A 24123-nucleotide genomic window follows, 5' to 3' on the forward strand; every position below is an offset into this window, starting at 1 on the left:
CATCTTCGGGGCTCTACAGTTGCACAGTGATATAGTGGAAAGTGAGATTCCCTTTAGCATGCTGCATATTCTTTCAGTAAAACTGGAAAAGATGCAAAATGTAATACAATTAGAAGTATTATAACTTGAAGGAATGTTTCATGTTAACTGCTTAATAAAATCCGAAAAAGGGGAAAACAAAGGCATTGTACAAGCCTGTGATGTGCAATGGAACATTCAAACCCTTGCTATCTACTCTGTGCCTTCGTGGCTGCTAAGATCATTTCCTAGAAGGGTCCTGCCCATGCTCTGTTGCTCTGTAGAATGAGGTGAACATAGTCGCCCAGTGGAATCTCTGCTGGTATGGACAGAAAGAAGGCAGGTTGGTGCTCCTCAGGAAAGATAACCAGCCTTTGAAGTGAGGTCTTTCCTTCCTTCCTTCCAGCCAGGACTCTGGAATCCCTAGAGCAGACCTCAAAGCTAAGTTCATGGCTGACCACAATTTAGCATGGCTTCGTATCACATGAGTTGGCTGAACCCGAACAGCTTTGCTCCTTAGATCTGCTGATGCAAACATGAAGCCCTTCCCTGAGGTCTGCATCTCCAGGGCAGGTTGTTCAGTGACTGCAGATGAACATCAGCTCTTTATGCGGGGTCACATATAAAGCTGGAGCAAACCTATGGCCCTGCAGAGTATCTCTGTGAGATGAGCTGGGCTGCCCATCTGAGAAGGTAGAACTCCACACTCAGTCTATGACTGGATATGCCTGCCCTCCCCTGTGTTAGCTGTATTGCTTCTTTCACCAGGCAAAAGTTCAACTTCATGCTGCTCACATCCTAAGTACGGCACAAGAAAACCTGAGTAATCTCTGAAAAAAAAATGTTACGTGCTTTCTGTTGTTTGGGACATTCAAGGTCACATTTTCAGGCTTTCCACATCGGGGCTAGAAACACATTTTAAAAATAACATTTGAAAGCTGAAGCTGTACAATAAACACTAAATACCACAAGGCAATTCTGTGTGTGCCCAAGCAGTAATGTTAAATTCATTCTTCTTGTCGCTTCCTTCAAAGCCGCACTCAGCTCAGCCCCTCCCTGGTTATCCTTCCTCCAACCCCTACGCTCCATCAGTGTTCCCACCTTTGTCCATTCCTATGTTTATTTCTTGCACAACTTATCTCCCCACAGCTTCATCTCTGCTGCACTTATGCTTGGCACAGCTTTTCCCCTTGACCCTTCCTATATCATGATCGCTGTTAGAGATTGGTTAGACTAAATCCATATGGTTCAGATAAAAGCACCTCTGTCTTGTTTTCCTAATTTCCCTACATTTTCCATCTGTTTCCTCTTTTGAAGGTACAAAAATCAAATTGTGGGTGTTAATAGCAATGTATATCTGCTATAAGCAGGAATCTGGTAGATGTGCCCAGCGTTAATCTTTACAATCTTTAGAGCAGCTGAGGTTGTGTTTCTGCTCCAGCTCTTTGTAGTAGGTGTCTGACAATGGGTAAAGTCTGTAAGGGACTCCTGGGAGAATCTGTGATGCCGAAGTTCTTATCCCGGAGCCAATGAAGTTTCATAAGCAATATCCTGAAGGATAGGCCAAAGGACACGTCTTTTGGTTCAAGATGTAGTTTTTGTGCCTTCACATACAGCAAGTCTGTGCTCAAGAGCCAGAAATGTGGTATCAGCAGTGGAACCCAGTTCATTAAAAATTCAATTCAATGGAAACAACAGGACGTATTATTTATCTAAGCCTTGAATCAATCTGACTACTATGCATAATGATTTTAATTAGAAAAGTGAGCTGAAGCAGGAAGACAGTCTGTCTCCTGGCTTTGAAATTATCATATGCCTATCTGTATGCTTGAGTAACTTGTAATTAGGGACAAAGGTTACACATCATTTTATATGCTGAAAAACCGGTTTTGAGCATGTCATCTCAAAAAAAAAAAAATATTTAAGAAATAGATATAAGACTTGCTACCCCTATTACACTCTGAATTTTTGCTACCAGATTACTAGTCTGCACTAGTTAGTTGATGGTCTTAGGAAACATTCATGGAAGCTTTGCACTCATAAAAAGCCTGAATATGTAACTAGAACTACCAACACTACTCTTTGTACAACTTTTTTGTCTGAAGTTTGGTCGCTTTTCATAGCTTTACCTCACCTGCATGGAAAACATGGCTCAGAAAAGCTGAGCAAATTGTCCACAAGCACAGAACCAGCGCCTGCAGAGTTCTGTCACTGTGCTTCCTTTGCTTTGCCCAGGTGTGATTAGCAAGCAGAAGTCCACTGAGGCCCTGCCTCATCCAAGCAGTCATTCCATGCTTAATTTAAGCCAGTTCTTCAGTTGAATTAGATCCACGGAGCGGCCTGCTCACAGGGTGACTCCAAATCCAGCTCCCAGCAGGAGAAAGGCTGCGTCTTCTAACTGGGACACAGCTCTTCCTGGTTTACCATATACAGAGCACTTCTGATTATTTTTCAAGATGGGATTTCATCATAGAAACCCATTAGAAAAAGATCAAACTCCATCACACGAAAAGGCCTTGCTTTCCCAGAACTGTATTTTCACAAACAACAAAAATATATATGGAAATCAATATAAGAAGTAGGATCTGTTTCATCAGGGTATTAGCTGTATTTCTGCAAGGCTGATGATCACCTTTTTAATGGCAGGAATTATATGCATAATTCTCTGTAATGGGTGTTACAAATGTTCATCCCACACCGAAAAAAGATCACAGTTGGTATGAGTAATAACTTCTATTTTTCATGAACATAAACAGTTTCCCTCTAGCTCTGTACATATCCTCCAACATCAATGTAACCACAGCTGTCAAGGGAGCCTCACCTCTTTCCATGTATATTTTAGCTTTAATTTTTTCCCATGCTTTCACTCAGTGGTTTTTTGGGGTTTTTTTGTTTGTTTTGTTGTTGCTGTTGTTTTTAGGGGCCTAAACCTAAACCTGTTCTCCAATTCTGTGGGCAAATTCATTGCAATAACAGAGCTTAGTGTTCAGACATCACCATTAGCGTAGCAGAAATTAGAGACCTATATCAAGATCTGGAGGTTTGGTGGTTTTATTGTTGGTGTTTTTTGTTTTGTTTTTTTTACTGAAAGCAAATTTCAGATCCTCATTTCCCTCATCCAAGGATCCTGAAGTGCTTTATGCATTTATTGAATCACCAGGGTTGGAAAAGCACTGCTATCCTCTTTAAAAATGAAACATCCACGTTCCAATTGTGAAGTTCCCCATGTTTCCTCAGAAGTGAGGTTGGATATTAGGAGATACTTCATGTCAGACAGAGTGTTGGCACAGGGAGGTGGTGGAGTCACCGACCCTTGGGGTGCTCAGGGAATGTGGAGATGTGGCACTGAGGGAAGGACGCGGTCACAGAGGCCGCCCGAGGCCGCAGGGCAGGGCCGGAACGCAAGCGCCGGGGTTGCCGTTTCCGAGCCGGCCGACAGCGCTGGCGCTCGGCGCGGTTGCCGTGGTGGGATCCCCGGAGCGGCTGCCCGGCACCCGGCGGAATGGACGAGGAGGACGCGGTGCGGGGCGGGCGGCTCCGGGAGCGGCCGGTTTCTCCGGGCTGGAACGGGGCCCTGTGGGCGGCGCTGACACGCGGGGCGGGCGGTGGCTGCGGGCGGCGCTCGGGGCTCCGGTGCTGGGGCGGGGGAGGCCCTGGCTGCGCTCCCGGCCCGGTGTCGGGGTTGAGGCCCGGGCTGAGCGCGGGGCTGTAGGAGGGATCCTCTTCATGCTGCTTCTGTGGGGTTCCCTGTTCTCCCCTCTTGGGTTTCTCCGGGCACGACCCTCCATGCGTTGTGCAGGCAACCCCCACGTGTTTCTGAGTCGTTCTCAATTCCATCTCCAGGGCTCTATTCCCCTTCCTATTTCCGATGGGTGTTTTCTCTTTGTTTTCTCCATCACGTCCTGTGCCCTGTGTGTGATTTACTGAGGCACTGACTTAGTTTCCACGGGGAAATGGTTTTAAGTTAAAAGAGGGAAGATTTAGGTTGGATGTTAGGGGGAGGTTCTTCACTAGGAGAGTGGTTAGGCCCTGGAACAGGCTGCCCAGGGAGGTTGTGGATGCCCCGTCCTTGGAGGTGTTGAAGACCAGGTTGGACGGGGCCCTGGGCAACCTGATCTAGTAAAGGTGTATGTTTGGTGGCCCTGCCAGGCAGGGGGGTTGGAACTACATGATCCTTGAGGTCCCTTCCAACCCGGGTCATTCTGTGATTCTGTGATTCTATGAATGGGGTTATCTGCTATGTGAAACTATTTGTTTTTCTTCCTTTCAGGGGGATTTTGATGAGTGCTGTGCGCAGTGTTCAGATGTGAACTGGGGTCTCACAGATGGAGGCAGATATTATTGCAGAACTTGCCACAATGTTATTGAGGTAAAAAAGCGGAGCTTGTTGGCCTTCAGACTGCTTTCAGTCTGGTGTTTTCCTTGCTAAGATGTGTTACTGTTTTGCAGAGAACTCGAGAAGTTGTAAGCGCTGAAACTTTTCTTAATGCAAGAGTCCAGACAATCTCCAAAGGCTCTAGAAGTCAGAAAAAAACTGGTACGTTGTACACAAAGCTCTGTATTGTGCATAAAAGTGGATGCACTGGTTTACTGAGCACGTTGCATTCAATGGTGGCTGAAAGGAGATAGCTAGTAAGGACCATGAAAAGGAAAGTAATGCATCCCCAGATACTGTCAGAGCTTCTGCAGCCTCAGTGAGTTCCAGAGGCACAGGTGGCCTCCATGAAGTTGGTGGATGTTGTGCATTAGGCTTCTTAGCTTCATGCAGTCCCTTCTGCAATTGCAGTTGCACAAGACTATGTCAGTTTATTTTCATACATGTGAAGGGTTAAGCTGTATCTGCGGTTAGCAGGTAAAGCCAGCATCCTTAATGCAGGGGAGTAACTTGGGGCAGATAACTTCTAAGATGATGAGATGCAAGGTGTGATTGAAGGGGAAAATAACGAGTAACAGCTGTGGAGTGAATGTAAAGAGATTTGGGAGCTACAGAGACTTTTTCTTAAGACCAAGAGTATGTGGAAAAAACTTGTAAATGTGGAGAGGTATTGTGGAAAGTAAATGTAATGCTGTCTGAGGAAATAGTGAATAGATTGGAGCAGGCCTTAGGAGATTCATCATATGCTGAAATACAGTAAGAACTCTGAACATCTGAAAAACTTTCAGTTAAACCTGTATGATTCCATGAGAGACAGTGGTGAAGAACACTGATTTATTTATATATATTTTAATTTGCACCTGATGAAGTACTGCAATGTAACGTGTTCCAGTTTTTCATGCTGAATATGGGGAAGAAAGGACATTTTGTTCTTTCAACAATAGGTTCTACTTAACAACTGGTCACTAGGCAACTCTCTACTCAGTTACAAATGTCATGTTAGAAATGATAGTGAAATATATTAGCATTTGGAAATATGGTTAGAACAGCGCTTGTTCAGTAATATTTCTTCTTTCTTAAGCCTGTGAGTAAGTGGAAGTTAATGGAATATTCAGTGTAATGGTCTTTGATCTCATATCTGAAGTTATTTAATAAAGATGTATCTCTGCCCTGGTACAAGATAACAATATTAAGTGGAAATACCTTGCTTAAGGTTTAAAAAACACTTTCTTTTTAATAGATAAAGGCTCGGAATGGTATGTTTGTGAAGGCTTTCAGCTGGTACTAAAGCAACAAGCTGAAGCTTTGGAAGCATTGGGAGTATGTCCACAAATGAAGGTATGTAGAGATCAGTGTGAATCCTACAAGCTGTGAGTTGTGCACACTGTGCTTGTGCAGCAGGGCTGTTACTTAAAGATACTGTAATTTTGGGGGTAAATCAAATCCCTCTCTTTTTAAAAAAAATATCGAGTGCATGTAAACAAACTTAATTTTCTTTGTAGTTACAAAACATGAAATAAAAACTGGAGGTAATGAAATGAGAGCTGGAATATTATTTAGGTCCCTGGCTTAGCAATTCTGTTCTGTTTTCACATAAATTAATGGTTTTCTAAACCATGCACTAATTGTCCATTTGTGTTTACCAGGATGAAATTCTGTGCAATTTTTGGAGGCGTTACCTTCAGAAGAACCAACAGGCATATTGCAACAAACCATCTGGTGAAACTATCAAGGCATTATCAGTAAGTGAAAAGCTCAGATCCTATGAGATATTGGTTATCTTTTTTAAAGAGTAACAACAAAAATCTTTCTTTGAGCTGCATACCTAACTTTCATTAATCTTGCTCCAGCGAGAATGTCTTCTAAATGGAATACGACATGTCCAGGCTTCTGAAGTTACTTATTTCATTATGCTTTGCTCCTATAAATCGCCTCCTTTCTGGTCATTGTAGCAGATTGGGATGTAACAGAATCACAAAGAAATTTTTTTTTCAAGGTTTCTTTACATACCGGTGATTCATAGAGCAAGTAAATATGTGAACAGCTTGCATTTCAACTTCATGTACTAAATCTTGTATCTGTTGTGCCTTATTTAGTTTATTCAGATTAAAACAGCAACTAACAGTAGATAATACTATGTCTTATTTACAAAAACCAGGGATGTGAAAGCAGTACAGATAGGGACAGTGAACCAGAGCGACCCAGCCTGCTTCATTTTTTATCTGTCTCTGAAAGTGATGGGGATCTACAGACAGATTGCAACTATGCCTCATCAGCTGGCAAGGTCTCAGGTAGGAGCAATGAAGTGAAGTATCTGGAAACCATTTTTGTATACAACTTAGGTGTATTTGTGCAGAATGAATTGGAAGGACTTGTTGATATGTAGCTGGAAAGTGTAAAGTTTTCAATTCTACCTGTAGCAGAAGACTTCTTTATTCCCCCTTTTTTTTTCCCCTCTAAAGTTGAGCATGATCTGGAACTGCAGAGGGAAGTTGTATTTTGTAGCCATGTTGCCCTGTGCATCCTGTCTGGAATGAGGAAAGAAAAAGCTGTTTTATCTACAAACCTACATGTTCACAAATGCTGGAGTTTTGAAGCATAAGCGCTTGTTTAGCTAACAGCAGAGCTGTCAGTCCTAACTGCTCTGTTTAAGAAAAAGAGGTGATTCTTTTGTTCCTTTTTCTTCTTCACGTTATGTGTTTTTTTCCTATCCCATATGCATTTATCTTTCTATTTCTTTTCCTTAGCAGTGTTTTTGGTACTTCTGTATCTCTTGTCCTGCATTATGTTTACTATCTTTATAGCCTTTTTCATCCAAAATCTTGTATCATTCCTTCAGCTTCTCCTTTCTGCTCACGAATGAGCTCAGAAACATTGACTGAGTTCTAAACATTTTAATTAAAACACTACAGAAAATCGGAGTCTTTGGTGTTACTGGGCAAGTGTAATGTCAGACAGTTCTGTGATGTCTGATAATGGAAATACAACTCAAAGCATATTTGAATGTTTTTTGCTTGCACTTTGAGTTTCTGATTCTTCTTTTATGCTTGATTCTTTGTTTGTCTTTTCCTTCTTTGTGTTTGTTTTTCCCATGTTATGTGGTTCTCTTTATGTTCCACTTCTGTTCTTCTATGATATTGCCCATCTACCGTCTGAAGAATATAATCTCGTCCTTCCATATTCTTCTCTTTACTTCATACAATCCAGAAATGAAACCAGAATGAGAAACTTGAGCTACGGCAATTAGAAATATTAGAAACTTTAAAACTTTTGAATAGGATTAGAGGGGGGGAAATGGGGTAAAATAGCAATACAAACTTTTGCGAACATAATGCAAACACTTGCCATCTTAATATACTAAAATGTCAAGGTTTGCAAGTAAAAAGTCTCTGTATGTTCATACATAGGAGATCCAGGGTGTTTTACAAGTACGTATTAAGTAGGAAAGAATATAGTGGAAAAAGAAACTAGTTAAAATCCTCAGTTGAATTCTTCCCTTTTAGATGTCTGGAGGAACTCCTTTCTTTTTTAGGAGCTGTGCCTCCTATGTTTCTAAAAGTCAGCATTAAGATAGGCCGTAATTTAATGTGTTCTTCTTGGTCTGTTTTGGAGAACAGATTAACCTTCAGGTAGTCATACCTATTTCACTAAAAGCCTTTGAAGCAGATAAGAGCTCAGTGACAGTAAAAGCATATTTTGGAGCAACCAAAGAAACACGGCAATTATTTACTATATTGAAATTTGATACAAATAATACTAGATGTGTTCTAATAGACCATAAATTGTAGTGAAGATTGATTCATTTCCTCTTCGGTGCCATTTCTACTGAGCTGTTATTGCTACAGACTGGAAACCTCAACACTCTCCTAAGAGGCTGCTCCAACATGCAATTGTTGTGTTGGGGTTTTTTTTTGTTTTATTATTTTTTGTTATTTTTGTATAGGGATAATAGCAAATTGCACTGAGTACAGTGCTGAGATATTGCTAGGGAAGCGTATTAAACTCTTAAATTATTAGATGTGTGTAATTGTATGTTGTCACGTCTTGCGTAAGCTGCAAGAAATAAAAGGAAATTGTGTGCTATCATTAAAGCCACAAATATAATGAGGATTATTCTAAACTGAGTTGAATGTGAAATTAATAATGAAGCTTCAGTCGTGAAGCTGCCTAAGCACATGTATCCGTGTAAAAGGTGAAACTGTTGACTAAATGGATTAACTGAAGGCTGCTGCCTTTATTCCCCAGCACACCTACACGCAACAGTCAGGATCCTCTCACCGAGTCTGTGTCCCCTGCGTGCTGTCTCTTTTGTCCTGATGTCCCTTTCTTGAGGAGCCAGTAGGTGGCATCAAAGACTAATTCTGACTCAGAAACACAATATTGCACATCTGCCTGCCTGTGTGTCTGCAGGTGCCAGACCTCTGCCTGCTGCCACCTCACACACCTGGGTTTCACCTACCAGCTTAACCACGGGGCTGCCCAGCTCCCTACTCAGGGAATAGCCTCCTACACAGGCTTGCTGTGTCCCTGCAGCTCCCATCTCGGGAACTGTGCATCAGTCTTCACACTTTCTGCCCAGACTGGGGAGCTGTGGGAGAAGTCACTACAAAGTCAGCATTGATGTGTTGGTGTGCTTTAGAAACGAACCATTTCTGTTTGTCCTGGCTAGTTCATGGTGTAGGGAAGAAGAGCTGTTCAGTTTTTGTTCCTCTTTCCCTGAATTCCAAGGTTTCACTGCTGAAAAGGTTCCCAACTCATAAGTCACTCCCATAAATTAAGTTTCCTGTTGCTGCTTCTCCTTGGTTATTGATTCATCTCAGTAAGGATATAGGAAGGTTTGGTTGTTTTGTGGTTCGTTGTGGTTTTCTTTAATCTTCCTTACCATTTGATACTTCTGTGTTCTAAAGTTAAAAAGAAACAATAACAACCTACTTTCTGGCAGATGGATACACACCTTAATTTCAGTAAAGTCTCTGCATTGTAGGTTGTGTTCTTATTAAAGCTCTGACAGTACAGAAGCTTAAAACTCTGTTTTAATCTCCAACTCCACAGTGTTGGTTTAAGTACATAGAATTTTCCCTCTTTTCTCCACTGCTTCCTTATCTGTCAAATGGAAAATAGTATTTCCAGCTGATGACTGCAGTTAAACTCAGATTTCTGAAAAGCTGGGAAGTGTATCTCCCACCAAAAAGTCCAGAGACCAATTGGTTCTGTTTCTATGGGTTCCGGAATGAGGTCTATTTTCATGTGATCCAATGTTTCACCTGAGATATCTGTTTAGGGGACAGGTTGTTGCCTCATATGATGGCAGATGAATAAATTAGATTGAAGCTGTTTAGCAGTAAAAGTACCTTGACTACCAAACAACTGCAGAGTAATGATTTGGAAATGCTGCTAGTTACTGAACAAGAGAACTTGTATGTTCCTTTGTCTTGTTCTCTGTACCCCATGGATTGTGTGTGTGTTGTATCAATTATGTTTTTCTCTTCTGTTTTTACCATAAACCGAAGTAAGCACCTCTGTAGGCTCTGGATCAGTGGATGGTAGCTTGTATGTAAAAAGGAACCAAAAGGATAAACTGAGGATGTCAATGCCAATGACCCTTTCGTTTTGTTACATGGCATTACTCTGGCTGAAAGAACCAATGACGTTATCTGATCTCCTAAGGTAAGAATGGGTGGTTGTTGCTTTTATGATTTATCTATCTATCTATCTATCTATCTATCTATCTATCTATCTATCTATCTATCTATCTATCTATCTATATACACATACACAAATATATATATTTTAATAAGACCTTCAATGTTACCTTGTTAGTAATTTCTTCAGTGAGGAGTCCCTTATGTTTAGTATCCATAACTGTGCTCTGACACAAGAATTTGTGCAGCTGCTTCATGAGAACATTCTCTTCCGTTGTTTGCACTGAAACTCAAAGACCTGCAAGGCAGAAGGTTTAGGAGCTAAAGAAGCTTTTTGTCCTTCTCCTTTGAGATTTCTTAAGATCCAGTGGAGCGGTAGGCATGGTCACATTTTTGCTATTTTTGCTGTTGTCAGCATGCCAAAACTAAATGAGTAAATGTTCTCTGGGACTTGCGTCAGTGTCATCATGCAAACAATGCCAGCAGTATACGGTGATCTGGAAGGTAACTCAGTAGCTTCACGTAATGGAGTGGGGCTCAGAAATTAATATAGCAAGTCCTTTTTTTGTCTTTATATCTTTGTGTTTGTAATCCTCAGAGTTCAGAATAAAGAGTTTTCAATACAGTAGATATAAAAAAATGTAATGATATAGTTTGGTGCTAAATATAGGGATTGTCAAGCCATTACTGACAACATAGCTCTTTTCTCCTTCCTACAATGTGGATAGGAATATATTCCTTGTTTTCTTAAGGGATTAAACTGCCAACTTTTTTCTTTTGTTAGCAATGAGTATTTTAAATCAGACCAACACAGTTTACATTCAGAAATCCTTAAGGCTGCTCTGTAAGACCTTCAGTGTGCTGATATTCTTTTTTAACCGTTGTTGAAATACTGTCCATCTCTAGAAATATGGGGAAAACATCCTTTTTCTTTTTGCCAAAATGATCAAGTAACTGTAGGTGGGCAGATCTAATTGCACTTGGATAGAACAGAGGAAAAACTGATTCAAGATTCACTTGATATGGTGGGCTTCAGTTGTTGAAGTTTTATTTATTTTTTTCCAAGTATGCAACCTGTGGGCTAAAAGACAAGGCAATACTTGTGATGGATATCACTGGTATTGCTGCTGAAGGTTTAATACAAGGTGAGTTTATCCCAGTTTATCTGCCAGTCTGGGTGCCAATCCCTTTGCACTTTGCTAGCTTTGTACAAGGTTTCCGAGAACGATGGAAACATTCTTCTCTGAGTACTTTCAAGGCAAGAGAGGTTTGTATGTCATGATATATAGCGATTAACACTGGGTACATTAAACTGATGTTTAATCCTTTGATTTAAGTTCAGGGGATGTCTGCTGCCTTCAGCAATCACAGTCACACAAACTGTTGCATCTTTGCATAACTGGATATGCTGTTGTGTAAAAGATGCTTCTAAAATGTTCATCAAAATGCCATTGCATTCAGAATTCAGAGTAGCACCATGGCAAAAAAAAAAAAAAAAACAACCCAAAACCTATGAAAGCCAGTTGTAAGAATAGAATTCAGCAGTTAGGTGGACCGTGTTGATTCCATGTTAATGGTGTACTGTTGTGTTTGAGTCTTCTAAATCCAGAGACTGCAGAACAGATCCAAGAAAATTCAGAACTCGGAGAGTGTCCTTTGTCTTTGTAAAACAATAAAAGTCAGGTACCAAATACAGCAGAAAAAAGCATAATCAGAAACTAATAACTGGAAACTGAAATAAGATTATTTCAAAGAGCGTATCATTTAATTAGGGACAATGTATGGGTTTAATACACTCTGTATAAGGCCATGCATCTAGTGGGGGGATCAGAATGGTTCAGTGACTTTAAATGCACTGAACATAAGTGAATTAAATGCAAAAAGTGATGTTTAAAAGATGTTTTGTATTGCAAAGTTTTACAATGATACGATAGTTGTAGGAGACTGGAATTACATTATCATGTTTCCCTCCCTACCCTTAAGGTCTTTGCCTTTCACAAGCTTGATGAAGAAGGGGAGAGAATTCTAAACTGCATGAGCTACCGTCAAATTCTTGTTTTCTGATGGCTGAATATTTAAGCTCAAAATTCAGACAATTTTAACATTTTTTGCATGCGTTGAGATACAGATCAAAATAGTGACACACCAGAAATGAAAACATGAAATATTCAGTGTTGCCTTTAAAATCTTTGTAAGCAAATTGTGTTATTTAAACCATCCGAATTACAGTTGTGCTTCAAAGTTCTGCCTTGTTTTGTCCTCAGTTTGGTTTTCTCCCTGCCTTGCAGTCAGCTGACTCCCGCTCCTCCCTTGTGACACATGCTTAGGCACCACACTGCGGCAACCTGCCAGGTTTTAAAGGATTTACTACACCAAAAATACACTCCTCCTTGCTACTTGACACACTTAGCAGAAAAAACACTACAATTACCTCCTCTGGAAGGGACATTTTTGGTTTAAAAATAACATTTTAACAACCTTCTGCTCTAGCCTGCGTAATAGTAAAGCCTTTTCCACCGTGAGTAATCTCACAGCGCTCTGTCTACATGCAGCGTATTCTTCTAACTAATTAATAAAATGGGGAGCTTGTGGAGGGGGAAGAAAATTGAGGTGCTAGGCTTTGAGAGGCTGAGAACTGCTGCTTCTCAAATGAGGTTATACCCGGCTACTCCGGCAAGACTGAACTTGTAATCAGTTTGTGGCATTGCTGTGTGGCTTCAGCAGATGCATCGTTTCCTCGTAGTATGCAGGATTTTCTTTGCACTTAGCCCTGACTAATGTATGCTGCTGCTGTAATTAAAAGAACACGGACTGTACGCTGTATGTGCCGTTCAGGCACTTCACTGATACAACTTTGTCCTGCGAGTGTTTAGATCACCCATCTGCTAAATGGCAGGGCTGGAAGAACAGCAGACAGTTAAACTATTCTCAAGTTCTGTTCCAAATCTGGGCTTTTAGTGTTAAAATCCCGAGTCACTGGCACATTGCATTCACAGCAGAATATTTATGCTGTTTCAGGGGTTTTTAAAGCATGGAAGCAGCTTTCCACCTGAGAGAAGAGCATGTTTTTTTGCACGGAGACAGTAATTTCAGGCTGGGATAGGTGTCGTCATTGTTTTTTCAGCAGTTGCAACGCTTCGACGTGGTAAAGCCAAGTTAGGGAGAACTTCTAAGAGCAAAACACCAAAAACACACAACCACCATTTCTTTAAGCCCTGCTTGTCTCTTGTATTGCCTCTTGCATAGATGTTGCTGTGTTTTCTCTTGTGCTGGGTGCTAGCACGCACCCAGCTGTTAACATTAGCTGAAAGCAAATCAGAACTCTAGTTTTGCAGAAGAAAGTCACATTGCTGTGTAATTTGCTTCAACACGATCCCTTTCCACGTTGTTCTGGCGGCACTGTCAGCAGAGTCTGGAAATCTGACTGTTTTAAATCAAACCCTAGAAAACAAAAGCCTGTTCTCAGTCTAATCCTCAGTAGGAGAAGTGACACAAGTGCTTTTGTCAGCAGGGAGGAGGCAGGAGTGTGATGCAGAGGGCAGCGGGGAGGGTGGGATTTCCCATTTGGAAGGCAGTGAGCTGTTACGGGTGGTTTAGCTGCAATCGAGGCCACACCACACCCTGTGCCTTGGTTGTTTGTCCTGCAGCTGGTGCTGTGCTGGCTCAGGAGCTGCTGCTCTCAGTTTCTTGGAGCCACCTCTCAGATCTGGCAGCTAATTGTGCAGTGCTCCTTACCAGGTGTCCTCTCGGCTGAGCCGCTTGTGTGCTTCACTCCTCATGGCACTTGTAGGAACTGCCTGTTGGGTTCTGATGGTTAAATGACAGCAAACAAACCCTCTTCTTCTTATAGCAGGGACACAGGGATGCTTTTGCTGCTGCTGTGAGTTTAATGTGTGGAAGTGAATGGTAAGCCCCAGGGGTACACAGCTGGAGCAGGAGGAGGGAAGTACAACTAGTTATGTTGAGCTTTTCTGTTAGCTCGGTACATTTTGTCAAACCATTCTTCTGGTTGAAGTTGTTCAGTTTATTGCAGTTTGCACGGAGCCACAGAGCTACTGAGTGGCTGCTCAGGCAGGGTGGCAAGCACACAGCAGGTGCTGGGTATGGGTGGTAACCTCAGCAAGCACGTGGGGCAGCACACATTGCCAGCTTTAGTAACTGGCCCTTAAAACAGAATTTTAATCAGTTTCCCTACACATACTCTGTAATACCCAGCAAGGGATGATGAGGGTGCTGTAGTGGAAGAGAAAAGGTGGGTTTGTGCCCTGCCACGTGTGAGGGGAGAGGTGAGCGCTCTGTCAGGGAAGACATTGTTCTGCCTTGGTCTTGTTTTGTTCTCCAGACGCGATGTGAGTGGCAATGACAGATGGCTGTGTGCTATGAGGAACTTGGGCTGCTGCTGGGAGGGAACCTCTCCGGCAATCAGGGTGTGCAGGTCCTGTCCTCTGTTGGGAGCAGATGCAGAGCCTGAATTTACCAGCACTGGAGGAGTTTGTAGATCTTGGTTGTGCAGAAAGAAGGCACAGCTGGCACAGGGGAGAAAATTGTTTTCAAATCTGATACCATTTAAAGAACAGGGTCTGGTCTGTTTGAAGTGTTAACTTAGTCTCATCTAAATTATTACTCAAACAAATTCTGGGGAAAACTAATCCAGGAAGGCAGTTCTGAGCCCTGTGAGAGGCTGTCAGTAGGCTTTAATCTGAAATGAGAGCAGTGCCCGTTCTGTCATGAAGCTCCATGCTTGTTCAGTGCTTGCTTTGCTTGTTGTGAGTGTCAGTATCGGATCAGCACAGGGTTTGGAAGTGCTGGTCTCTTGTTTTTGGTAGATGTTGCTAAATCCCATAATAAGGATCTGGAGAACAACATAAATCCAAAGCACTACTGTGTACTACGCGCCAGTTTGTAGTGAAAAACACATTATTTGGGTGCAAGTTTGAGATAAATGATTTTGGATTTTATTAGCATGCAAAGTAATTTCTCACCGAAATTACAGTTTTTCTTAATCAAACTACAGAACGTAATTCTTGGAGTTGTGGTTCTGGGTGTGTGCCCATAATTCTCTGACTTCACCTCCACGTTGCCTCACTCACAGCACAAAGTGTTTCATCTTCCATTTGTGAAGTTTACTTACAGCATTAGTGTTCTGTAAGACTCCATACCACTCACACAGGGCTTGAAGCAGCTTTAAAAACACAGGAGCTGATGAATGAGCAGAGCACACCGTATACAAGCCTGCTGATTGTAAGCTTCCTGCCATAACTTCACTGTCTGTCGGTCATAGCTGAGCTTGAACTTAAAGGCCTGTTAAGGGATGGAACTGGTGTTCATCCTGGGGAGCATGTAGCGGTGTGTAATTCAGATAGTGTTGCTTAGGCTGCATAATACAGATGTTGTTTTGAACCAGAAATTGATACGTGGATTAATTGTAGAACAAGCATGCTTTTGTTGTGCTAACTGCTGTTTTTGTTTGTGTTCGCTTTTTTACACAGGTTTGTTGTCGAAGGTCATATTCCATATTTCAATGCTTATCAGCACTTTCCAGAGAAGATGAAGTTATATGGCCTTGATCTTAAGATCTTTTGTGTTGAGGTAATTTTTTTTTTCCCTTTAAATAATAGATTAAAAACAAACAACCAGCTCATTTGTCTTGTGGTATGTTTGGTTAATGTACTAATAAATCGATTAAATCTGTTCTTACATTGTAGAGTTCAGGCTTCATGTTATTGGAGCCTGTGTAGAATGAGGTGCAGTCAGAGACCCTTCATGCTTTAATTGTTAACCAGTCTAATTAGGCTGATTACCTAAGTTAAAACAAATTCAGTAAATGCTTGTTGAGAAAAAGGCATTAGGAACTGCTGTTGGAACGTTCAGAAATAGGATTTAGTTTCATGTTTGAGGGCTGCATAGTATTTGTGTAAAACTACCAAAAAAAAAACCACAACACCATCATCTTCATCCTTTGGAGATATTTGTGCTTCTCAAAGTTCACACAGAACTTGAATTTTGCCCAAACTAAATAAAAACCAAACAAAAATCCCAGTTAAAGTTTTTGCATGAGTTGCAGCCATAGAATCTGTACCACACCTCAGAGTGGGTGGTCTGGTTGGCAGAAAGGAGATCACAGTTGCCCAGGGAGGAACCCAGACTGCCTAGTCTTGACATTTTTGAGTACGTGATTGGGCTGAAAATTGCAGAAGAAAACATCAAGGTGTTTCCTAGATCTTATGTTTCAAAACTGATTTTACTTCTCATTTCAGCATAGAGATTACCAGTCATTTATTCACCTGCATCCAGTTTTGATATCTGTGTTTTGAGATATTCAGGAGAGCAGGTGGTTGTCCTGGAGTTGGAAGTCAGATTGTGCAATGCTCTATCCTCAAAGTACAGCCTGTGTTCTCTTTTTGGTGTTCTGTATATGGTATTCTGTAGACAGTAATCCTCAGAATCTTCTCTGATAATGACAGGACAAGAGGGAACAGCTTTAGATTAACAGAAGAGAAAGTAATCTACTCAGAGTGTGGTGATGCCCTGGCACAGCTGCCCAGAGAGCTGTGGGTGCCCCATCTCTGCAGGCACTCAAGGCCAGGTTGGAGGGGCCCTGGGCAGCCTGAGCTGGTGGGGGGCAGCCAGCCCATGGCTGTTTCACAAGGTTATTCTGTAGTTGTTTGGGTTTTGTGTTTGTTTTTTTTTGTTATTTTCTTAACCATTTTTTAGTAAATCTAATTGTGTCCTGTGCTGGCTGCCTGCAACCTGAGTTTTAATTAAGTAGTAGTTATGTGGCTGCTTAAGATACAAAGTTATAATAAGCTACCATCTTATCAGCTAAGCATAGATGAATCGTAATTTGATAAGGGTCACCATAGGTATAATCATAGAATCATAGAATGGCCTGGGTTGAAAAGGACCACAATGATCATCTAGTTTCAAATATATAATGTATAATATACATATATTATATATGTAATATAAGTGCTCTCAGTGTCTTAGAAACCTATTTTCAGTAGCAGTTTTCCAGGTATCTAGCACACACCGAAGTTGTGTGAGGTTAAAGTTATTTTAGCTTTAAAAAATAAATGCAATAGTTACTACGAGGTGAGCTACATCTAATTTCTGTCTAAGCAGTAGTGTGTGTATGCACACACAACAATTTTTAATCTTACTGTCTTTCAGTTATTGAAACTGAATGCATGGAGCACAGCTTGTCTTAGCATTTCCAGCCAATGTGTTTCAGTGCTATAATGCAGGGATGGAGGCTGTATCACTGATGGCATTTCACTGTTCTGCCTGCAATTTAGGAGTTGGAGGTGATGAAAGAACATTGTGTCTGTCCTGGGAAGAAGGGCTGCGGGAGCTCAGTTTTTTTTTTATCCCTGAGCAGGGTCTTCATTGTAGTAAGATGAGTAAATGCTCGATAGGATGGAGTAAAAATGGAGTCAGACTCCTTTCACTGAACATTGGATGCAATGGGCAACAGTCGGTGGGTGCATTTTGGAAAAACAGAAGCTTTAATTTAAACATAAGATTCTCTAATTTTTATTTTTTTATTTTTAACGTAACACTGTAAGGGTGACTGAGCACTGGAACAGGCTGCCCAAAACCACTGTGAAGCCTCCATCTTCTACTGAAGGGGGGGAGCGGAGGGAGGTGAAGCTTTTTGCTAAAGCAGACTTGTACCACTCTCCACAATATTTGAGGGTTTTTTTCTTTCTTGATGACTTTTTCCATGGAGGAGATCAAGGTTTTTTTTCTTCCTATTTGCAATTTAGTTAACTACAGTTAATCCCTCCTGATCTGAAGGCATTTGCCAGTAGTTAACACATCTTTGATGAGCAGTCATCTCTTTTAGGTGGAAATCATTTCTGTTTCCTTATTGCTGACGATGTTTATCTTTAAAAGCCTCCTAGTGTAGGACTTAAAACTAGTTTGTAAATTAGTAGTAGTATACATAAAGCTCTGTGACTAACTAATTTAATTTCAGCTTTATTTTTTTTTTTATAGCATTTGTCCTCTGGTGAAGCACCACACCACCAATTCCTTTTTTCCATTCCTGCTTGACTGCAGGTTGATATTTCATTATTATTTTGTGTGTCCAGGAATAATTTCTGGTTTGATTCTCAGGTTACTGACATGCACGCAAACTTACATGTCCATAGGTAAGCAGATCGCTCCCATGACTGTTGTGCAACTCGATTTACCAAAGTATTGAAGATAACAGACACGTCAGTTTGGAGTATGTGCTGTGTGGAACAGGATAGGTGTAGCCTCATAAATATCTCTCAGATCCGGTTGTTCTGAGGAGCTCCTGGAATGACCTTCATTTTAGATGCACAAGTATCTAGGTTTGGCGAGGAGCCGGATGAGTGACCTTGGTGAAGCTCTTTCATTCTCACCTACGGCATTCAGATAGCTCTTTTCTCCCTAAACTCCTTTTACACTCACTTAGTAGTTCATCATTCAGCATTAAAACTATATCTGTTGTCTGTGTCCATAATTCTGGGCAGTTCTCCATTGTGTTAATAAACATTTTGATTCATATTTATGATCTAACATTGGCTTTGGTAGGAAAAGGAAGAGCTTGAAAAGCGGTGTGTGTATTTGGTGCCCTAAGAAAAGGTGTTAATTCATCCCAAATCTTCGTTTCCCTCAAAGTAAGGAGTGCTGGGTGTTGGAGTAGGTGTCACAGTGTAATTCTCAAGTGGGATGGAAGACTCTTCAGCTCTTCCCAGAATGTGCTTCTTCAGTGCACAATTTCTGTTGCCTATTTATTTGCTCCCCTTATATCATTTAGCTTTCCATAAACAAGGAGAATGCTCTTTTCAGAGCAGCAGCACCTGTAGAATCTCCTGACTGGAGCTGAAGCTTCCGCTGGCTCTCTCCTCTTATGACCTTATGAAGGTTACTTGACTGACAGGGTATTTTTAGCTCCCATTTTTCCCATTGTCATTGTACTGTTTTCTTCAGAATTCGTGCCAGGCTAATCATTGTAGAGTTCCTGAATCTCCCCTTTTACATTTTTTAATATTAATTTTGTGCCTCCTTTGATCTTCAGAATTTCTTCAGATATTTAAAAAAACCATTTGTGTTTCAGAGAACTCCTGAGCTCCTCAGTTATTTCCTTGAAGCTTCCTTGTGTGTAAATTTCCTAGGCCTATCCTTTGTGAAATACTTCATTTTATCAGATGCTCCTTTACTTTTTTACAGGCATAAATTTTCCCTGCCTTCCATATTATTTTAACCTTCTTGTTTATTTAAACATTCTTCTTCTTCTTCCAGTTACAGAACAAACTTTCTTTTTATTCCTATTTGTTTGCTTGCCTATTTACCTTAAAATTAAAGGTTCTTTTGGTGATGGTGGATTTTTTTTGTCTGCTTTCTTTGCTGTGTATGGCTTAGTTGCCTTCACCTTTGATTTCATTGCAGAATATCTACAGTGCTCTTTCTTGCCTCTTTTATCCAGGAGACTGTTGTTGAGTTGTGTGCCTGCTGTTATATTCTCCCTTTATCCCATTAACCCAAAAACCCATGAGCTGTCAGGTAGTACTACTGACCAGCCAGTACTGTGTTTGGAGAGGCCTAAAGTATGTCCTTTTAAGTCAGGAGCTGGGGATTTTTGTATATTCTACTCGTAACTGAGAACAAGGTTTAAATTTGGGTTCTGTTTCCTTGTGCTGCTCAGTGTTGGACTCCTTTGCTTCCAGGTTCGTGATGATTCTATAATGATAATCTCTGCTCTTACAGCGTGGCTACGTGTTGCTGAATTGTACCGTGATGGCAGATGTCAGACCTCAGATTTTGCTCTTATTTCTAATTATTGTGACTATAGGCAAAATTATAATGGGAATACAGTTGTTAGTACTTGTAACCTATAGACATTTTGTGCCTCGTGACCATCTAATAATTTAGCTGCTCAGTTAAGAGTTGTTTTGAATAAAATAGGGTTGCGCCACACATGCATATTTCAATCAACTCAGCATTGTTCAAGCATAATAAAATCAGTTTTGTTTTGTAAATTTAGCTGACGAGTTTAAGAAGTTTAATACGCCTCCTGGTTTTGATTTCCCTGTGAATATTGGGGGCAGAAGAACTGACAATTAGCCTGGAGGAAAGTATAAAATGGGAGGATTTCTCATGTGTTAATAAAAGAAAACTGCTACAAACTTTGATGGTTACCTACTGTATATAACAAAAACTGGTCTTTGACTGGTAGTCCTGAGGCTTCAAGGATAATGACTCAATCTTAGAACTAATTTAACATTAATTCCTCATTAATTTCTAATAATCTTTGTCAAAGTGTAAAGGAGTTAGTGTAATTTATGCTATTAGGATTGATTGAATAATAAAGGCATGCTATGGCCAGAGGTAGAATCAATATTACAGGCTTCATGAAAACTAGTTCTTTGCATTTATGGTACTGAGTAACACAGGGAGGATGTTCATTGCTTACGTATCTACCTTAGTCTGTTGCTCGGCTTATTCATGCTGGAAACAGTTGTTTGCATTTTCTTGCAATGTACTTTGAGCTTCTTCTGTTCTCTTTCTTGAAGTTGGGAGAATATCACACGTTGGTGAAATATTTTCCTGTGTTTGAATTGCCTAAACCTAGACAGATAGGGTCTGCCTTTGGAGGCTTTGGAAAGCAGGTACCTCTCTCACTTACATTCTCATTAGATAAGTTAAATGTAATTTCTTGATGTACATTGCATGGAATTGAGGAGAGGAACTGTTAATAGAGCATTCATGCTTCACTTTTCGCAGACACTCAGCCCATCTCCTCAAGGGCTGGACAAGCTTGTGGAGCTGGTGTGCTGCTTTTACTCATGTAGGTTGTTCTTCCCACGTGTGCTGAGAACAAAGATCAAGTTATTTTTCATTGTTCTTTTAAATACAGTAAAAAGAAATGGGTATCTTCTCACATAGCAAAGTAGCTGAGCAGTATTGTCACACGGGAGATGAGGTCTGTACTCAGATCCCAAGAGCACAGAGAACGATGCATTCTCCATGAGCGTGCTTAGTGGGAATGGCTGTGGAGCACACTGCTGCACCTGCCCAGTTTGGTGCTTAGAGCCAGAAGCTAAATGTTCTGGGTCAACTGTTGTGATGGCATAACTTCATACAAAGTCAAACTGACCACTGAATAGCCTTAGAAATTTCACGGTGATCATTTTTAATGTCATTAAAACTATGGGTATTTATCCAGCTCTCCAGGCTAATTCCTCCGTGCTCATTTTATTTCTTGATTTGTACCCTAAATTGGATGTAGCATAACTGAGCAAATGATATTTCATACTTTGGGATTGTTTGATATCAAAGATGCTATTTCTGGATCTAGAATTTCATCAGCTTAAAAGCAGATGGATTAACATTTGCTTAATTACAGAGTTTGTGTATGTTAATAGAAGTTTATAAACTTGACAGTGTTTCTTAAATGCTCATGTTCCTTTAGTTCTGGGTGTGGATTTAGTCTCCTAATTATAGTACTCTTCTAGGAGGGGTAGATGAAGTGAATCACTGTTTTAGGGTTTTATGGTTTTTGTCCCAGCTTCTAAGGAGGAGTGCAATTCCTCTGTTTAATTCTGTATTGTAGTATTTTATGAAGTCACTCAACTGAAATTCTTGCTGAGGAAATCACAGGTGTTGGAGGGGCCTCTGGAGGTCTAATCCAACCCTCTGCTAGAGCAGGTTTCCTTCAGTAGGTTACACAGAAAAGCATGCAGAGAAGTTTTTACTGTCTCCAAAAAATGATACTCTACAACTTCTCTTTCAATACTTCGTTACCCTTATCATCCTGGGGCGCCTCTCCCGTTCCCCAAGACCTTTCAAAGGTGATGGAAAGCTTCTTGGCAGCTCCCTCAGCACTGATGGATGCATGCCATTGGGACCCATGGATTTGTGTGTCTCAAGTTTGCCCAGATGATCTCTGATCAGATCCTCCTCAACGAAGGGGAAGTCTTCCTTTCTACAGACTCTTATTTCCAGTGTCTGGGATTCCTCAAGGACAGTCCTAACAGCAAGGACTGAAGCAAAGAAGGCATTTAGTAACTATGCCTTCTCAGTGTCCTCTCTTACCAGGACACCCACCTTGTTCAGCATCAGACCAACAGTTTTCATAGTCTTCCTTTTGCTATTGACATACTTAAACAAGCATTTCTTGTTGTCCTTTACTTTCCTTGTCAGACTTATTTCCAGGTGGGCCTTATCCTTCCTCACTGCACCCCTGGATGCCTTGGCAGCATTCCTGTATTCCTCCCAAGAGACCAGGCCTGTTTTCCACTATCCACACACTTTCTTCTTCTGTTGAATTTTTCCATGACCTTCTTTCTCATCCATGTAGGTCTCCTGCCACCTTTGCCTGATTTCTTACTCTTAGAGATGCACCAATCTTGAGCTTGGAAGAAGTGGTGCTTGAATGTCAACCAACTCTCTTGGGCCCCATTACCTTCCAGTGCTCTAACCCATGGGATACCTCCAAGTAGGTCCTTGGAGAAGTCAGGTTGGCTCTCCTGGAGTCTTGGGTAATGCTATGTATTGCCTTGTTTCTTCCATGCATGAGAATATAGATAAAGCAAATACAGTTTGAAACTTCTGAGGTTTTCATCCCATCCTGCAGCTGACTGATGTTATTTTGAGGCTACTGGGAGAGAAGAGTAGGAAGTAAAGACATTGTATGGGAAGGAGAAAAACTCAAAAGACATACAGTACAAGCTCTGTTTTTTGTGTGGCATCATTATAGTGGTAGAGATTACAGTGGGCAAGCATTGCATTTAATTTTTGCTGTTCTTTAAGAAAAGACTGTGAGTCATTGACCCACAAGCTTCAATTAAATACAAATATATTTTTTCACTGATAGCTGCTTTGTGTCCACTAACACCCGCAAGGTGTATCTGAATCAACAGATGTGACCATTAAGTCTGTCTAATAGGAAGTGATTTCTTTTAAAAGTAGAAATGTTTTAATGTTCTCTGGAAGCTGATATGATCAACGTTGTAATGTTCGTGTACCAACCTTAATTTAAATATCTGCATGATCTTAATTATACAAGTTTCTGTCATTCCTTCGCGATGTTTTCAAACATGCAGCTGTTTTAGTCCAGCTACATTAGAATTATTTTCTAGTAATTCCTGACTTCTAATAAGGAAATAGAGAATGAAGAGTTCATTGATGGATAAATCCATTGTACTCTGTGGAATTCTGGTTGGATTCAGTTGTTTTTTGGGGGATTTTTTTGCTGCTGTTGGTTTTGGGGTGTTTTTCTGATTTGTTTGGTTGTTTGTTTTGTTTTTTTTTACCCTCTCTGAAAAAAAATCCAAGGAGAACAAAAAGATTTTTGGAGTGAAGAGTGATCAAACACAGGCATGGGTTTCCTAGGTAAGAAACAATTAAGTATATCTACTTACCTTCCAAGCTAAAGAAGAGTTGACAGGGAGGAAGTTGTGGTGAGGTTTATTTTGTTCTGAAGGCAGCCATTCCAAATCTCTTCCTGTATAGCTTCTTGGGAAGTGTCAGACAGAGTTTGCTGGTCTGCAGGTTCAGAGTCAAAACAGCAGAGAATTCTTCACTGTGTATCTCGTGGGTAGTTGGTGGAACTTTTTGCTGTCAGACGCTATGGGTGTTAGTAGGGTCAGAGAGTGACTGGACAGAGCCCACAGTAGAAAAGGCATGCAGAACCTTACATGTAAGTGCTGGCTCAGCCACAAACTGTGTGAAGCTGGACAAAAGTTTGGGAAAGAGTCCTTGTGCCTTACTTGGCTCTTGAATTCTTTCCCACTCATCTCTCTTGCTCACTGCTGGACACGAGGCTCAATAGATCTTCTCAGATAGATGTGGTACGGCCACATTTTGTTGCTCTTCTGGGATTAAAGTTAGAGTTTTGATTTGTGAGTTTTGTGAGACTTTTTTTTTGAGATGGTAGAACTTTATGACGGAACTAATGAAAAACAGATGCTTTTCTTCCCAATGGTAGGAGGAGGAAGGAACAGTGGCACAAAGTCTGGCCTGAAAATGTGGCAAGAGGAGATGAGTGAAAAGCCAAATGAGGGTAAACAGTGGGTCTTGTGGGAGGCAGTTTTTACACCTTATTGGTAGTACTTC

General features: G+C 40.9%; 1 protein-coding gene across 2 annotated transcripts in view; it reads left to right on the plus strand.

Moving 5' to 3' along the window:
* The first annotated feature begins 3357 nt into the window (after nucleotides 1-3357).
* TAF1B (TATA-box binding protein associated factor, RNA polymerase I subunit B) overlaps nucleotides 3358-24123 on the plus strand; it is a 41322-nt gene continuing 20556 nt past the window's right edge. The window contains exons 1-8 of one of the 2 annotated variants that reach the window (XM_015859452.2): nucleotides 3358-3538; nucleotides 4289-4387; nucleotides 4468-4555; nucleotides 5634-5731; nucleotides 6040-6135; nucleotides 6552-6684; nucleotides 9904-10060; nucleotides 15525-15624. In XM_015859452.2, coding sequence (XP_015714938.1) covers nucleotides 3521-3538; nucleotides 4289-4387; nucleotides 4468-4555; nucleotides 5634-5731; nucleotides 6040-6135; nucleotides 6552-6684; nucleotides 9904-10060; nucleotides 15525-15624 — 789 coding nt within the window. In that variant the 5' untranslated portion in view covers nucleotides 3358-3520. Of the gene's footprint in view, nucleotides 3539-3763; nucleotides 3975-4288; nucleotides 4388-4467; nucleotides 4556-5633; nucleotides 5732-6039; nucleotides 6136-6551; nucleotides 6685-9903; nucleotides 10061-15524; nucleotides 15625-24123 lie in introns of those variants that run through there. The other variant, XM_015859453.2, reaches the window with a different exon arrangement.

This window comes from Coturnix japonica, chromosome 3 (assembly GCF_001577835.2).
Source record: "Coturnix japonica isolate 7356 chromosome 3, Coturnix japonica 2.1, whole genome shotgun sequence".
In the NCBI taxonomy this organism is placed as follows: domain Eukaryota; kingdom Metazoa; phylum Chordata; class Aves; order Galliformes; family Phasianidae; genus Coturnix; species Coturnix japonica.